Raw genomic sequence first — 18,778 nt, 5'->3', positions numbered from 1 at the left:
AATGCACACGCGCTTTGCCTTCTTCATTTTTGTTCACCTTATTTATACACACACATACAGTCTTCTATCTGTAAGTATTAACAGACATTTCACAACTAATCAATTTAACGAAAATAATATATATACTTTAATATAGAAATGAATATCGCTTGAAAATCAGCACCAATAAATTCACCGTCCATTTTGTCTTTTAGAAATAATCACATAAAAATAATTACGAAAAGATTTGATATATAATCTTTATATTACATTAGCACGTTAATACACATACAGTTCATATAAATATCACATTTTACCAGCACCGGAATCGTTTAGAAAATGTCTCATATTCCAATATGACAAAAACGAAAATGTACTCAATATTTTTTGGAACATGAATGAATTTTCAAAGTGAAGGCAGAATTCTAAATATATTTATTTATTTATTTGACGCAATTTGTGTGTAACACTTTTAATAAATAATAAGTTTTAACTGAAGTCTGGTGCTATTTGTAAAGAAAGCTTTATTACCATACTTTATATATTCAATACTTAATATAATCTACAGCCACGGCAATTTTTACGTAAATTCTATCTGTGATCAACACACGATTCATTTTATGAAAGTTAAAAAATTATTTTGTTCAAAATGAAAGTAAACGAAAACTAAATCGTACGAAACAAGGAATGTGTCTTAAAACCATTTTCACGATGCATCCAGAAAACTTCACTAGATAGACTCCTTAAAACAACGATTCCTTGTAAAATTCACATACTTTTTCTTTCTCTTTCCGTGTGCAAAATCCACACACACACCAACAATTAACCATACTTGCCTCGAAGACCGAATGACAGATTTCCTTCACTGCATACTTAGAACCATTGTTATTATCAATCCGGAGGTATTGGATATCCCGCATTACCATGATGTATTTTAGCTTCGGAGGAACAATTATGGTAAATATTAAACAACGGTAAATTACTATATTGTAGGTCCAATTGCACATTCCAACTGCAGTCCAATGGATACACCCAATCAGGGTGCTCCATGAACATTAGGGTAAAAAAGTCTTGATCTCCTACACTTCCTACAAACTCGTATTTTTTACACAAATCATGTAGTGTTGTTTCTTCTAGTAGACTATTGTACGCAGATGATCTTCGCATGCGCTCCAGATGAAATAATACAATACCTGAGTTAAGACCCTGAAAAGAATAAAATCATAGCATAAAATTATTCGCAGTTGTAAACTAGAAAAACATTTTAATATTGCTCCATATTTACAAGGTGAGATTTATCTCGTATTAACAGGGTTTCTACAAGAATTTAATTATTTTTTTTTAATTCAGAACTTTTTCATGACTTCTTAATGATCTAATCAGAAATTTTCAAAATATATTTTCATGAATTTTTATTGAATATCTTTCACGTAATTTTCCCTTCACACTTTTTAAATTACTGCAGTTCATGATCTGCAATTCTCTCCTAAAATTCATAAGCTTAATGAAGAAAACATATTTTTTTTTTCACGATAATCAGTTGAATGTAATTAGGCACGTCACTTGGGGATGAGCAATTGTCCCTCCAGCCTCGCAATTAAATAAAATTTTAGTTTAACGTCCCATGATTATGCTAAAGGAGACGGGATGATTAACGAAAGTGAATAATTGTAAAAATACATTTTTGTTCTCTCCTACCGAGGATTGAACCTGGGACCACGTGCACCAATACCAACACGCCCTTCCCCTTCGAGTCTGGAGCTATAAACTATTTTTAAAAAATGTAAAAGCAATTTATTGAAAATAAATAGATAGGAAGTTGACTAAATAAATTTGATATGCAAATTGATTTTTTTGAAAGTTAGGCTATGCCGTGTACTTTAAATTTTGAGTGTGGTTAGTATTAGTGGCTTGAAATGAGAATTAGAGATTTTATTTAAAGATACAATTTATTATGACTGAATTGTATAGTGGGTTGCGTGTTACTAGGAGATTTGTATCCACAATGATGAATGACGTTTTACTCATATATGCCAGATGGCACAGTTTTACTAAAACTTTTCTTTTTTTAAAGTGGAGAAGGGATATTATGAAAAAAAAAAGGTACTTACAAAGCAAGTGTTTTAAACTCCATGGCAGTCTCTGAAGATTTTTATAAATGATTGATTTAGAACATATAATTTGACGGAGAAGTAAATAGTGAATTGTAATGATTTATACCTTTTTTATGCTTTTTATATAATTTAACCTTTTGACATATTGCGCAAAAAATTCTAAAAATTGTTTTTTAATAATTATTTCTGCTGCTGCTATTTTTTGAGAAGTTTTTAAAAAAAGTTTTTTATATATCACGTCACCAAATGTGTTTATGTTTGGTAAAAACAACGGACCAAAAAGCTTACGTGAAGGTCAACTGGCTGTTATGTTGTTGCTTTTAATGAAAAAGTTTGTTTTCTCATTCGCACAACTAACCTTAACCATACGTTGTTGCTTTTTATTAACTATTTCTCACCTTCCGTGTACAAACATACATACACTAAAAATATAATTTTAATTAACCATTCATTTTAATTTTATGAAAAAAACCTTATGCATTATTATGTGCCAATTTATTATGTAACAATATATACACATTTTAATCAATAATTAAACTGTAAAAGTTGGTCTTTCACTGTATTTATATTATTGGGATCAATGATTGATGCCTCGACAGTTAAAGCATCACGTCTTTCCTACTCAGACTTCCTAATTTCCATGTCTTTTGCCAGTTTTCAATATTGAGTTTTTTCTTTCTTCCACATTTACTATATCACCGAAATGCATACGATCATACAAGTGCACTCTTTTTTTCTTTCCCACTTCTTCCCAGGCAGATTTTCTGGCTCAAGTATTGATTCTAATAGTCTATACTCTGTAATTATTATTATTATTATTATTATTATTATTATTATTATTATTATTATTATTATTATTATTATTATTATTATTAAATGAAAATATGTGCTCATAGATACGATCTGAGGGAAACTCTTTACAAATGTTGTGAACTTGTTAAATCAAGCTTTTAAACATGATCTTGAACCCAGCTGTGGATTTTTATTTATTATGAGGCAACCTTAAGTAAATGTAATAACCTCTATTACACTTTTAAAGCTACTTCAAATTTTATCATATCTTCATTAGTGCTGACAATAAATTAGATCAACTGTGTGTTTCTATTGTTGCCTAATAATTTAATAGTTCAATACCGATACGTGTGCGATTTGCAATAGCAATTAAGACACGGATAAAGAAAGGGGCGCTATTTTACGCATACAACCTTGATACACTAACTTACCTTTCTTTTATCTTCAACATTCTTTTCACAAACAAGAGATTTTAAAAATTACATAACAATGAAATGTACGAGGTTAAAAGCTGCAATCCTTTCAAATCTAACAACCTATGTAGCTGCCTAGACCCAAATAAGCTCTTGCGCCGCGGTGCTCAAATGATTAAATCAAACACTGTTATTATCTTTGATTTCAGATAAGTTGATTGGAGACTTAAACAAGTTTTCTCCCCTTCTCCCTTAACTCACGGCTCACGTACGTGTCTGATAAATATAAATTTTGGTGTTCCTCTTTCCATCATCAATCCTTGTATATGGATGTATAGAATGCGGAATGGGGCTAGAAAGCTTTATTATTATTATTATTATTATTATTATTATTATTATTATTATTATTATTATTATTATTATTATTATTATTATTATTGCTGATACTCACACTACATTCCCTCTTGAGTGTATAAAGGCCCAAACCTCAAGTTTTAACCCTTTAACGCGTAATTTTTTTCGATCAAACTGATTTTTTAAAATTTGGAGTGGTTTTGGCGTAGGAAACATGGGATTAAAAAAAAAATAATAATAATGCAAATAATATGCGGTCTATGGGATATTTTATAGTGTTTGCATACAGAGTCTATACAAAGTTGCGCGTTGACATCTGCAAAGTCTACTAAAACCAGACAGAACCAATAAAACGCGACGAATGTCAGCGTACTTGCACTTTTGCACTCACTACACTTTTGCACTCACTCACTCACACACACACACACACACACACAAAAAAAAAAAAACAAAAAAAACTCAACAGTTCGAAACCTGCCCACCTAAACGAGAAAAGAAAGCTCAAAAATGACAATATTTTGTAACTCCGCGTGCAACAAGTAAGACAAAGAGTCCAACGCTGGCTTACTATGACATCTAGAGGGGGATATTCAGAACTCCATTAGTGAAAGGGAATCTTAGCTGATACGCAAAGCTGCTTTTCTATGTGAGAACTAGAAACTACATGACGCAATACAATTTTAAAGTAAACTTTGCATATATGCAAAGTTGCGCGCTTAAGGGTTAAGGCACACTTTCGTCTGTAATGACATAATCTAAATGGTAGTCACGAAGGAACCTTTTTTAAAATAAATAAATATATAAAAATAAAGCTACTTCTTACACTCATTTGACTTGTATATCAATTTATTTTTATACAACTTGGAACCTGAAACTCTAATAATGAGAAGAAGACATGGCCGCCAAAATAGAAATAAGATCGCAGTTATATATATAGCCATGTTTGGAGTCAAATAATGTGTTTAGGAATCCAATGGAAGCACCAAAAATACTGGAAGACAATCGTAGAAAAAGTAACAATAACCGTTTCTATAAATGCCGATCTTCGGTCATACTAAATCATAAACTTAACGAGAAACACTATATTTTATAATTCTATAATGTATGACACAATTTCTTCTGTACTGAATACAACTTCTCTTTCATACTCAATAAAACTATTCTTAACATTTTATTTTTATTTTTATTTTTATTTTATTTTTATTTTTATTTATTTATTTTTTGTATTCGTGTACTAATCACCCAATTATCTCTTTACTTAATTGTATTCTATTACTGAAATTTCTTGCCACTACATATTTTTCAACTAAACAGAAACGATATCATAAATAACAATGAAATAAACATGATAGAAGAAAAAATTAATTCTTACAAAAGTAACCTACGTGAACAAAGCTAATTACATACTTTTTATTTATTTATTTAGTTAGTTAGTTGGTAATTTCCAGTCATTGTCTAGAAAAATCATCATCCAAAAAACGTTCATACTGTGCCATCTTATTCTGAGGAAAATAAACTTGAAAGCCAAACAATTTAGCAAGAAGTCCTTGCACTCATACCCAGAAGCTGACACATTATACTTTTACTTTACATTGCTAGTCAGTACTTCAACAGTCTTACCAATCATTGGAAAATATTCGTTATACTTTTGTAGTTCTGTTATTATAATTTTCGGATTTATGAACTTTTATGAGGATACGTAAAAATGACTGCAGAAATTAAGACAGATAGGTCCATTTTCTTTGACATGAAGTTATGATGATTTTTGTTCAGTTTCAAAAATGGGAAAAAAAAATGCACTAAACTTATTTGTATAAACTTTTAAAAAGTAAATACTTTTTGTACTCGAACAAACTGGGGCCCAAAATTTGTAGGATGAGTTCAAATGTATTGTTTGTTTTTCAAAACATAAATTTCTAATAAATAAAACTCTTATTCTATAAGTGACTTTCCATTTTTTTTTCTTTCACCGTATTGACATAGGTATAGTATATAAGTGACATATATTAATGACTCCTGCCTGTTCTATATAAATCGTGTTTTAATGCCATAAAAACTTGTTAGCAACTTATGAAGTGAATTTTGTGTGTACTTGAAGAAACTGGGTGCCAAGATTTGTAGGATGAGTTCAAATTTATTGTGTGTACTTCCACAATGTCATTCGTGTGAGGATTAAGCTCATTAACACCAGAATTTAGTAACTTTACAGCTCAAATTGAATACTTGATATTAAATATATATTTATAAGGCACAAATTTCTGCAAGGAACAAAAAATAAACATTAAATTACGAAGAAGAATATGTTAAGTAAGTTGAAATAATATCTCCCAACTTAATAGATGTCCAGATCTTAAAATTTTCGTTTCCTAAAAAAAAGAGGCCTAACTAATTACTATGAATATATTTCATCCATATAACTCTGTAACTATTACTTAAATAATTAATACTTTTCTGACCAGACTATATACTTAGTTATTAAAATTAAAATAAGTCGTAACAGTTTCAATAACTTATTTAAACTCTACCTGTACGGTTATTCTAGCCCAGTAGTCACTTTAGGATTTAACCTTGTACAAAATAGAGTGAAACTAAAAATTGGTACATTTGTTCTATTTGATGCCCTGAACAACATATCAAAAGTCTCCCGAACTGTGCATGTAGTTTCTAAAAACTCCGGTGATCCCCGTCCTCCACCAATCTCCATTACATTCGTCTCCCCTATACGCATAAGGAGTACAACATTTTAAGTAGAAAACGATAATCATCTTATTTACCTGTAAACCAGGCCATGGCTCTCCAACTGGGGTCCCAGGGTGTTTGGATCGATATGAATGGAAGGCATTTCTATACATCGGCGAAAGATCGGGGGCTAGGGCCATCAGATGACTCTCATTAAAGGCTTGGAATTGACGAAACAGCTCGGCGATGTCTGTTCGGAATTTGAGGTCGGCGTCGATCACCACCAGCTTGGAGAAAGGCAGCATCCGATGATACAGAGGGGCGATGTGAAAGAGATCGTCGAAGTACTTGCTTTTGGAAGTAGGCGACAGGAAGTGACGCTTCATCGTCTGAATGACGTCACTGAAGTTACGGGTAATGGCGTGGATATCTAGATAGTCCACCTGAAATGAAACAAATACAAAACACATTAGCGGATTACGAACAACGGAACAATGCAAAGATAAAACTTCAGATACAACGAAGCATAATTTAAGCTTAACGGTGTTGAATACCTTGGCAAACCCTATTTTTCAGTCCACTGAGTTATATAGCGAATCATTTCTCTGTTTTCTCTGAAATGAACTGAATTTTTAATGGTTTGGTTCTGTTGGTTTCTTCTACAAATCCAGCTGAATATTTATCTCTTGGTTTCTTCAAATGAATTTCATTACTTACAAAGTTTAATTTAAAACATTACATTTTTACATTTAAAAATTATACAATGCAAAATTAAGTTTTCATGAAGTAAGGCACATTTTTTAAAAAAATGAAGAAATCAGTTAAACCAAACCACTAAAATTCCTGTTCGATTCAGAGAAAACAGCAAAATAATGTAGTGTGTAAATCAGTGAGCTAAAACAAAGATGGCGCGGGTATTCATCAACGATAATATTAAAAAAAAAATAGAAATAACGTCAAGAATACTGAGTTTCATATTTTGATTTCTGTAGCGTTCTAAAAGACTTGAAAGTGAACCAGAATGTGTTACGGTTCAAATAGTGAATGAGCTAACTCAAACCATTTGCACTACATCCGTTGCGTTTTCTATAGATAACTATAGGCTTACAGTGATATTCTTGGCAACGCCTATTAGTTTATTTCACTAAAATCAGAAAGTTTATACTTTAAACAGTACAACTTCAAAGAAATACAATTTCACAGGATATTAAGGTGCATAGGATTTGAAAGGTGTGAGAGGCGAATTCTTAAGTTTTGAATTAATATCTAACCTATTAAATAATTACTTTTGACAATAGAATCAAAAGCTTTCATCCTTCCTTCACCCACGGGTGGCCCATCGGGTACGGACCCTCCCAAAACTTCCTAACTAAATAAAATATTTGTTTAACAGGGAAATGAGTGATCTGGCATGAAAATTTGATTTTACCCTTCATCGGTACTCTTTCTCTTATAAAAAGTAGTGGTGGGCAAAAAGAAACGGTTTTTCGGTTTTTAGAAAAAACGAAATCGGTTTTTGAAAATTTTCAAAAGAACGGTTTCGGTTTTCTCCCAAACCGGTTCGGTCTTCCACCGGCTCCGGTTTCGGTTTAATTCAAAATCGGTTCCGTTTTTTTTTTTCAAAATTTGTTCTATTTCTGACCAGAATAGTGTTTCGTCGTTCTCCGGAAACGAATTCCGTTTCCACAGAAATAGTTTTGTTGTTGTTGTTGTTGTTTTCTGGTTTCAGTGAAAACCGAAACCGATTTCAGTTATAAACCGAATCGGTTTCTGGAGAAAACCGAAACCGATTTCGGTGGAAAAAACCGAACCGGTTTTTAGACAAAACCGAAATGTCGTTTTTCGGGTTTTCCAGAAACCGGTTTCCGGTTTTATAAAAAAACGGTTTTGCACATCCCTAATAAAAACAGAGTAATTCTATCACTATTTTTTCTGAAAATATAGGTCGAAGGAATGTTTACAATTACTTATCGTCTTCTACGGGTGCAGAATAATAATAATACCCTTTCAATACTACATAGACATAGTGGTTGCAGTATTGGACCGCTCCAAAGCTTGGACCTCTTTCAACAAAAAATCTGGATGCGCGTTTGATTCCATCTTGTTCTTAGTAAGCAGGATAAATTTCAAATGGTTATCAAGCGTAAATCATTAAATTTCCTAACACTAAAGGACATTTCTTTTGAGAGAAATATTATATACCAATATTATTTCTCTCCAAAAGTTTATTTTTCGAAAAAAAAAAAAAAAGAGAGAAAATATGTTTTTATTCTAGAGATTGAAAATGACCAGAAATGTTACGAATTTAGGTATAATCAGCAAAAGCATCCGACTTCTCGGCAAGAACGGGTCCACTCATTCGTCCAAGTACCTCAGTGTGGCTACTAAAATTCCAAAATGAAATTTCGTGACGTTTTCGTGACCTTTTCTTTCAGAAACCATAAAATTTAGTAACATTCTGAATAGCAAATTTGGGTGCGAATTGGGCCGAATTTTCATGCGTGCGATAGAAGGGTGCTTTGCTTGCGATTTGGTACCATATAAAGCCGATCATAAACAATTTTGGTGGTAAATTTTGACATTTTATAGAACAAAATTTTCCAGTCTATACTTATATTTGCACAAATAAAAAAAAAATCGTGACCCAAAAGCTAAATTTCGTGACTTTTTCTTGATTTTCATGACCGTTTTCTGATTTCGTGACTTTTTCATGACTCGTGACTAATAGACGCCCTGACCCTTTATATGGAAACCGACATACGTAGTTATGAAAGTTTCTCTCATTCTTGCTATTTATCTCATATAGCACCCACACCGACTTCTTTCTCTTCCCCGAGACGACAAAGCCACTTAATATTATTCAGCGATTTGACAACACAAATTATGTCATTCAGTAGAAGTGGAGCAGTAAGCTAACGAGGCTGTTTCTATGATGGGTTACGTCAGGTCAAGGAACGCTTCCTAACTATGTATGGCTCTCCAGGACGACCAATCACATTTAAACTTTCTATCTCATTTTGCCGATAATGAAAATTGAAACTTTACACTGTTCCTCCTCCTTGACTTAAATAACTTAAAAAAAAAAAAAAAAAATTAGACATCTCGAAAATTATAGGCAATAAATTTAGGTAAAAATGTAAACACTTATAACACGTATATAAAAATAATTTTAAAATACATTTAAACAGTGTAATATTTCATGTTTATGTTTCAAGCGAAAAAAAAAGTTTTCTACGAAACTATGCTAGAAAGTTGACAATCATGTGATCCGGATGCAATTCATTACAACTGCGCAGATAGTACCAGTGACGAAATCAGCTTTTATTTCTTGGTAGGTGGGGGGGTGAAAAATTTTTTACGGGTAGAGAAACTTTTGGGGAGCTACCATATATGGTAGAAAGCTTCACCGTGCACTTCATCGAAAATCTGAAGTTTTACATCACACTGTTAGGTCGGCTAGGCTAAAGGAGACGGTGATGATGAGAAACGAATGAAATGGTGGAATGAAGAAAATGGGAGGAAACGGAAGAACCTCGAGAAAAACCACGTACATGTTTTTTGTCCACCACAAACTTTACCTGGCGCGAGCTGGGATCGAACAAAGTACCCCATGCACTAGAGGTGAACTCTCTACCACTGAGTTATCGCGGCCCCGTGTATTTGATCGAGAGTGAAATGACATTAACGTGTGTTCAGGTCAGGAGGGTATTTTTTTTATCTAGGTAAAGGTCCTTTACGTAAACAAAAAAAAGTTAATGTTACCAAATCAGGGGCCACCGAAATATTTCTAGCTTAGGGTATCAAAATACCTAGAGCCAGCCATGGGCGCCCTACTGAGTGGTACCCTCGTAGTTATCATCCATATACTGTACTTTGCGGAGGCCACGGGTCAATTCTCTTACGAAAGCTCATGTGCTTCGAACCCTACCTTACTTGTCGATCCATGATTTACGTTTTTTTTTCTTTTTTTTAAAAAAAATGCTGAAAAAGGACGCTAAGCTCCATCGCAAACAATTAAGTGATTTTCAACCAGTGTGTCGCGACACATTGGTGTGTTGCGCACCGAAATGAGGTACAGCTCACAGATGACGAGAAGAACCCTAGCAGAAGTAGTGTGACGTAGGTATGGGCTCGCCCACTTTTCGCACGGGGGGTTTCAGATGACACCACGGAATAGCACACATATAACTTTACCCGGAGTGGCAGACGACATCTAAGTATAGACCACACGTCAAAAACCGAAAATGGACTTGACCGTGTCATTGACCTTTCCCCGTTACCCCTGTTTTAGGGTTCTTCTCGTCATCTGTGAGCTGTATGTTATGAAATTTTAGAATTCAAAAATAATTATTATGTCATCAAGAAGGCCTCTATATTTTATACAACACATTTAATTTTTACAATGGAGTCTTTGATAGTAAATCAATTTTGAGCAGGCTGTACGACAGTCAAAGGCAGCCACAATGCTCAAGTCTAAGTGTGAGTTCTTAGGTATTACCAATGTATAGAAATATATAATATTATACTATTATAATATATAGCCTATTATAATTTATGAGAGCATGGTGGGTCAGTGGTAGAGCTCCTGACTTCATCTGTGTCACAGAGTACTCCCGTTTGCTCCCACATTTTCAATCTACCAATTCTTTCATCGTCATTTACTTGCCTTAATCATTAGTCTTCCTTAGCCTAAAGGGCATAATCGTGGGACGTTAAACTCAAAGATTTCATTTCATTATTATGGATTAAATGATAGGTCGTAACAAAATGTGACCTTTCTTCGTACCCTACCCTTGTCTGACCTAACCAAAGAAGAAAACGCCACAGACAACAGTAATATCTAGTTCTGGAGAACAACTACATAAAAACTTACGTTCAATAGACCACAGTTAACGTTTTTACGGTGGAGTACAGTCGTGAAATAAAAAGAAATGTCTCTACTACAGCTAATGTTGATATTACCATGCCAGAAATTCCGTCCTTGGTTGTCTTTTTTGTATACACAAATCAAGTATAACAGTAATAAGAAAATTTAACTTTTTTGAAATGTCAAAACAACGTTCTTGAAATGAATGATCAGAAGTCATTATACCATTTATCAAAATATTTCAAAAATTAAAACTAAGTTTCTACCGTTTAAAATTAATTTTACTGGAAAAGCTCTAATATGTACAGCTGGTTAGTTAGTATGCAACAATGTCTGCTACGCAAAATAATTATTAAAAAAAGAAAACTAATTTGTTAATAATTTTAATTAAAAATGTGTAAACTCGTAAGATATATATTATATACATGCATACAGGGCAAAGTACCTTATCCTTTTCTTCTTTTAACCTACTATATCTTAACACCGGAAGACATCAAATTTCTTTGCTATGGCAGCATGTCTAATTTGATACATTTTCGTTTTAATCTCATAATAAATATCGGTTTCTCTTTTTCATTTCTTCTCAAATAGCTGTAAAAAAAATAGAGATATTATCTTTTTTTTACATGCTGTTTGGCTTGTTCTCCACACATTATACCAGGAAGCTTAACGCTCTAACTAACAAAGAATACCGGTGCATAAGTTATATATTAAACAAAACATAAGTACATGCTGAAAGGTCATTTCAGTTCTTATCTTTTCATTTAAAACCAAGAACTAAATCGTTTAATATAAATCTCTAAAAGATTCACATTAAGATATTAACGCTTTCTTGCATCATCATGATGTAAAGCTGGTTCCATAATGTTCTCTAAAATCAGGGGGGTCATTTCGAGGAAGGCAAGAAGCAATTATTTTATTAAATATGAAATATGTCGGTATTTATGCGGACATGTCCACATTTTTAGACTAAAAAATTTTTCGTCAGCATATATTTTTCGAAATTCTCTGACTTGTCGGCCTTTTTATGCTCAAGTCTATAGTCTTCCTGATGTGGTTTATCCTTTTGGCAACAACATTGAACAAAAAATGTAGGGCATTAGAGGTTGTGGTTCTTTTTAGCGCTTCGCGCGACTTTCCCCATTCCTTCCGTATCCCTCAGTGGCGGAGCTGAAGGGAGAGGGGTCAGGTCCCTACTCGAAAACTTCACCCCCTTTTCAGAGTGGTCGTGTTGCTACTAACTAAAATATTTTAAAATGTATTACAGATCGATAAATAATTTGTGGTATCAAATAGTCAGAACTCTCCTGCAATAAACCCTAAAGTACCAACCTTCAAGTAGGCTATTAGATGTAAATCTTCTGCGTTGTTCATATAAGCAGAGCTGGATTGGGGTTTGCTGGGGCCCTAAGCTATTGAAGGTAACAGGGGCCCTTTATGTGTCCAGATGAACGTAGGTGGCCTATATGATGAAGAAACTAGTGATATTTTTAAAATTAGGCTAGCAGAAGGGAACTCATTAATTACATTATAGGACTTACACAACACGAAGCACTTTTGCTATATGTAGATTTTATCTTATTTACTGTTTTTCTTATATTTTGGAAATATAAATCCAATTTTTTCCTTTATGTTTTTGGGAGTCTGCAAGAGAGTGGGGCCCTAAGCTATAGCTTATTTAGCTTATATGCAGTAAATCCGCACTGCATATAAGGATACGAAAATTCATGATCTTGTTGACATCGAGACAAATTTATTGAGGAATGCTGCTTGGTAATAAACAGACAACTAACGTCACGCTTTGTTTGATGATGCATCGTTTCAACGACACCGTGATGTGTTTATGAACCTTGAACTCAGTCGTCTCTTTACTTCAATTGACAGTTGTGTATGCCCTATTGAATCGTGTCGTAATATGGGCATTGGATGCAAATCTGAGATATGCAATCTTTCTGTTTTTATTCGCGTGATCCATTTAAATAGTGTGAAGAACATGCAAATACTATAAATTGTGGAACAGAAACTGTTAACTAAGAGTCGAAGTATGTTCAAGAGATTATTTTGAGAGAAAAGAGTCATTCTTTTTGGGAAAAATCGCTCAGTGACCAGGCGGAGTAGTGCATCGGACTCTTGAAGGATAGTTACAAAGTGGTGAACATATTACACGGAAACGCACTGATCGTACAAAAATAATAATTTCTCGTTAAGCAAAGTTCATTGGAAAAACAAGTAAATGGAATAGACATTTACTGCTCCGGAAGAACCAATAGAACTATGGAAGAGGCATTTTTAATTGGTATCAAATAGGACGGTGGCCCAGCCCTTCCGATCTGTGATCTTAGGAGTAGGGTTGCGGTAAGGAAATCATTTCTTCAAGCAGGATACATTACACTATTATCCAAAACTATGCAGTTATAATATTATAAGTTGATCATATATAACTTACGAAGCTGCTAACCCAACATAGTCAAGAAAATAGAAACCATTTAAATTGGTGGTGGGCTCTAGTTAAAAGGAAAGAATAGGAATCAATGTGATGATCACATATCTCCTCGAAAATGTTACCTGATGACAAATACTAGCCTTTGGCGATGTATATAACTATTCGTTGTAGTTTCTCTATCACAGTATCTCTCTCTCTTTCTTATGTTTATAAGTAGTACAGGTCACCCTCCTTACGGGAAAGGCCTAGAAAGCTTAATTAAAATTTAATTTATTGGCATATAACACAACAGCCACATGCCTAATTACAGTGTTACATAGTATATTCATTATACAGATTACATGGATTAATAGAACTATTGGTAATAATTACATTCAGCTTACAAAATTAATAGACTTCTTAAAACTATTTACGTCCACTGCCAGTACGTCAAGGTTGAAATTTTCTTTAACTAACTTATAGGTTGCACTAACTCTCCACATAGCAGATCTGCTTAAGACATCTGTTTTCGCTGTCGTACAAACAAACAAACAAACAAACAAAAAATCGAATCAGTGCGCAATTTAGTGGATGGTACTTGGATACATATTTGTTCGTTAAGATCAGGACAGTCTATTTTGCCATGAAAGAGTTTGTGTGAAAATAGTAAATCAATATTTCTTCTCCTGAGTTCTAAAGTTTCAAATTTAAAATTTTCAACAAGGTTAATGTAGCTTTCAAATTTCGGGTAGAATTTGGTTTTCTTAAGTGTAAGAAGCTTTAAAAACTTATTTTCAGTACGTTCAATCAATGATGAGTATTTCTGTATATTAGGGTTCCATATAGTATTACAATATTCTAATTTCAACCTGAGGTACTATGCATAATACAGCACAATTAAAGTTTGGTCATTTTGGAAATCTTTACTGACCCGATAAATATAACCAAGATTTTTTGTAGGATTTCTTTGCAAATAGTTTCAATATGTTGAATAAGCTCAGGATAGCCACATTAGAATGAGGATAGAAAATTATAAACATTATATATCCTATCCTTCCTATGTATATAGGCCTATATACATAAAATTGCATGAACTCACTCACTGACATAAAATAACGGGTACTTCCAGTTGACGTAGAAAGTTGAAATTTGTCATAATTGTAGCTTTTCGCGACTAACTCACACGAAAATTGCAAAAAAAAAAAAAAAAAAGGGGGGGGATCTGAAGGGGGAATGAAGAAATTCCCCATGTTATGTAAATGGAACTTTTTTTGGACCTATAATCTGATGTTTTAGATATTTGGAATTGGAATAAAAGCTTGAAATTCGGTACGGTTTTACGTTTCCATTAGCGTTACCTCACTAAAATACAAAATTTCCAACTTTAGAGTGGTTTTATGGGGGAACTGAAAAATCTTTCCCATGTTATTTATATGGGACATCTTCTACATCCCAAAATGTTAGGCACTTCCGTCAGAAATAGAATGATGAAATTTGACATGATTGTAGCCTTCCGCAACTAATCCACAGAAAATACCCAAAAATTAATATTTTTAGTTTTTAAGCGGTTTAAAGGGGGATGAAGAAATTCCCATGTTATTTAAATGGGCGTTTTCTTGGTATACAAAATATTATCTTTTAGATGTTGCTTGAAATAGGAAAAGAAACTTGAAACTCGGTAGAATCGTGGGTTTAAGAGGTGCAAGGCTGTAGGCCAAGCAAACACCTGGACGGATCCTTGCTTGGCTTATGCCAATTCAAATCGCTCAGGACCTCTTCAGCGGGAAACGAATCTAGGTCGCCCTCCATCCCGGCTGCATACTATATCATACTGGCACTGATGTAACGGTAGAATTTTTGATAGGTATACGCTCGTTGTTTTCAAAAATATAGCGTGCACCCTATTTCATATAAATTCGTTCTTTCATTAATTTAAGGTGAGTATACGCCGGAATACAAAAATGTTGGGTGGGTAATTTATATGCCGTATACGCCCCATTACATCCCTGCATACTCGATAGAGTGATTCGATTTATTTCTCGTTTCCGTTGTCCTCGCATCAGCGATTTTTCTCCCTAGATCTCTACATAGTTCTAATACTGTTCACTAGATGTCAGTGGAGTCTGCAATGAATGAAAACCATTCATCCTTCGATCCAGACGTTCACATGAAAAAAAAAAAAAAAAAAAAGTAGAACATAGATGCCTCCTGCACATACGTGAATGATTATTTATCATAATCATTATACATAATTTCTCACGTTATCTATTTCTAAGTCTAAACACGAATGATAAGCGAATTAAAGAAGGAAGCTTTCTCAGAGGCATAAGGATGTGCGGAAATTAACTCAATAATTTGATCAACACATGGCCCAGTAGCTTTAATTAGTTCTGATTCTGATTTATAACGAAAAATCATTTCCTCCTTTTCAACTAGTTACTTTAATCATAAAAGAGGTTCTTCGTAACCAAGTGGCTAAAGCGTATGCTTTCTTTGAGCGTGGCTCTTGGTTCAATTCTCGATGCTTGCCATGCATAGTGTTCCAGATCTTTGATGCTGAAAAGGGGTGTCCATCTATTAATGCAACAGTTTTTAAAAAATGCATATGAATGTCTCGTACTAGTCGGTAATTTAGGTTTGTTTCATGTAGACAATGTCGTACGGAAAGGGGACTTTCGAATCGAAAAAATTGAACTAATTTTCACTAGCTAGGACTTCAAAACACACGTCTAGGTTATTTGCGGCTAATATAAGAGCACATTTTAGAAAAATGGCATGCAAAAATTAAATATTATACGGCTTATACATAAAAAAATGAAATGAAATCTTTGAGTTTTACGTCCCACGGTTATACCGGTTAGGCTAAAGGAGGCGGTGATGATGAGGAATGAATGAAATAGTGGAATGAAGAAAGTGCGAGGAAACGGGAGAACACCGAGGAAACCCACGCACACGGTGTTTGTCCGGCTTATGCACAGTCCAATATATATGTATACATAGGCAACTTTAGGATTTTAATTTTGGATAGGCCCGCTCCCTCGCTTATGAATACATATACACATTTGACTGATTAATGACAGTAGGAAATTACTTTTACAGTGGTGGTTGGTGTTATTTGTTAAGTAATTATCTACCATTAATATAAATAGAGGAAAATATATTTACTCTTTATTGTATCTTTTAGCGTTCGTATATTTTTCAAAATTTTTGTGTAAGCCGTGTCTACCCGGCCAAAATCGTCGCTGTAGGAAATATAAGACGGAATCCACTGTTTAAAATGGATAAAATGGATAAAATAAAAATGCTTCATACATTCTTCTGCATACTAAAAGCCATTGATATATCAAAAATGTATCACTAAACTCATGGCATACTGCACTGGAAACATGCTTCGATGCTTGTATTGTATAATGTTGATTTTTTCTTCATTTCTCTGCTGATGATTATGCTGTCCATTCGATAATGAAAATGTTCATGTTCTTCTTCTTCTGCGGTTGTTTCTTGCCTTAGCGAAGATCGCTCTCCCGGCAATTATATTCGGTTTGATGAAAAGAAAAAGATGAGGAATTGGGATGAATCTTTAGAGATGTTTATAAGATGCTGAATAACTTAGTTCTTTGTAAATAAAGATAATAAGCAGTTAGAACAGGTGGTGATAAGGTGAAAATGAGCGAATCTACATTAAAACGACCAGAACCGTGAAATTTATGAAGAATAGAGAGAAATGGCGGGCGATATTGTTGATAGAGAGGGCAAGAGAAAATGAGATGATCGATAGAGCCAGTGTCGAGACCACAATTACAAAGTGGAGTGGTACGTTTTCGGAGAAGATATAAGCGTTGGGGAGTATACAGAATGTGAAGTCTGTTACGGAGCAGAAAATGGAGGTAGGAGGGAGAGAAAGGATGTTGAATAAACCAAGATGGAGAGCGGAGAGAGCAAGGATGGTGCCAGTACCAACGTGCCTTAGTACAGGAGGCATTATAAGCAGTCCAGCGTTGATAATGAAGTGTAATAAGTCGTGGAAAAAGGTCAATAGGCGAGACTGAAAGATCAATGGGAGTGCCATGCAGGGCTCCGAAACGGGCTGCGGCATCGGCAAGAGAATTCCCGAGGATGTTGACATGGCCTTTGGACCAAATTAAGCAAGTAGTATAGTTGAGGGAAGTCCGGCGGTATACAAGAAAACGGATTTCATAAAGAATCCAGGAGGATTTTGATGTCCAAGGGGAAGATTGTAAGGATTGGAGGAGAGATTTAGAATCAGTGGCGATACAGATAGATGTATACTGATGCTGAAGTGAATGAAGAAGAGTCGCAAACAAGGCATAAGCTTCAGTGAGAAAGGTAGAGACATAATGGGGCAGTTGAAAGCTGAAACATTGTTGAAGAGAGGAATCGTAGAAGGCGAAAATGTTCACACTGTGTGCTTTTCTATATTTTGGATGATCTCGTAGCAGCAGGGTTGCCAATTCAGAGTGTTAATTTATGAAAACAACGATTTCCCTAGTTCCCCCTTACAGAGGTCTCATCCGATTAGTTATCGGTGGAAATGATTTTTTTTTCTGCTTCATATGTTTCCAAGATACTCCAACTAAACAAACTGAAAATTAACGACAGAACATCCATACGTACGAGTTATGAGTCAATTTACATGTTTTGCAAAAAAAAAAAAAAAAAAACTTTGGTTACATCTGGCAACACTGTGAGGTTCCTAGTGTACTTCAATCGCTGCTTCCTAGTTTAAAAATATATGCATGAACAAGGCTTCATTTTGGTATAACAATTAGGCCTGGTGTATCACTTCAGGTTCAAAAGTTCTACTGTCCCAAACTCCGTGTTGCATTGTATATTGAACATCCTGTACATTAGCAATTACTGATACATGGGATTTTCATACTATATTCTCATTTAAAATTTTCAACCCAATTTAATACCTCTGTCCTGTAAATTTTTGTTCCGTCTATTTACCACATTTTTCTAAGCAATAATCACTATTTTATGTATCTAATAAAAAACAGTAAAAGTTCAGAATTTACAGTAAATAGCCGACAGCAAAAATTGATTGTATCTATAGACACTTTATACTCCCTTTGCCTTCGTGCGTGTGTCTGTATATTTGTTTGTCCAATAATCCAAGATAAAAGCCAACCAGACG

General features: G+C 34.1%; 1 protein-coding gene across 1 annotated transcript in view; it reads right to left on the bottom strand.

Moving 5' to 3' along the window:
* Positions 1-408: 408 nt before the first annotated feature.
* Positions 409-18,778, bottom strand: part of LOC145662436 (xyloside xylosyltransferase 1-like) — a 209,286-nt gene continuing 190,916 nt past the window's right edge. Inside the window, exons 2-3 of the mRNA XM_081728005.1 lie at positions 6,427-6,774; positions 409-1,185 (exon numbers count right to left, since the gene is read on the bottom strand). Of these exons, the coding sequence (XP_081584131.1) occupies positions 871-1,185; positions 6,427-6,774 (663 nt within the window). The 3' untranslated portion in view covers positions 409-870. The remainder of the gene's footprint in view (positions 1,186-6,426; positions 6,775-18,778) is intronic.

The sequence above is a fragment of the Thermobia domestica genome, chromosome 10 (assembly GCF_964235325.1).
Source record: "Thermobia domestica chromosome 10, izTheDome1.hap1.1, whole genome shotgun sequence".
In the NCBI taxonomy this organism is placed as follows: Eukaryota; Metazoa; Arthropoda; class Insecta; order Zygentoma; family Lepismatidae; genus Thermobia; species Thermobia domestica.
This window is presented reverse-complemented; position numbering and strand designations above follow the sequence as displayed.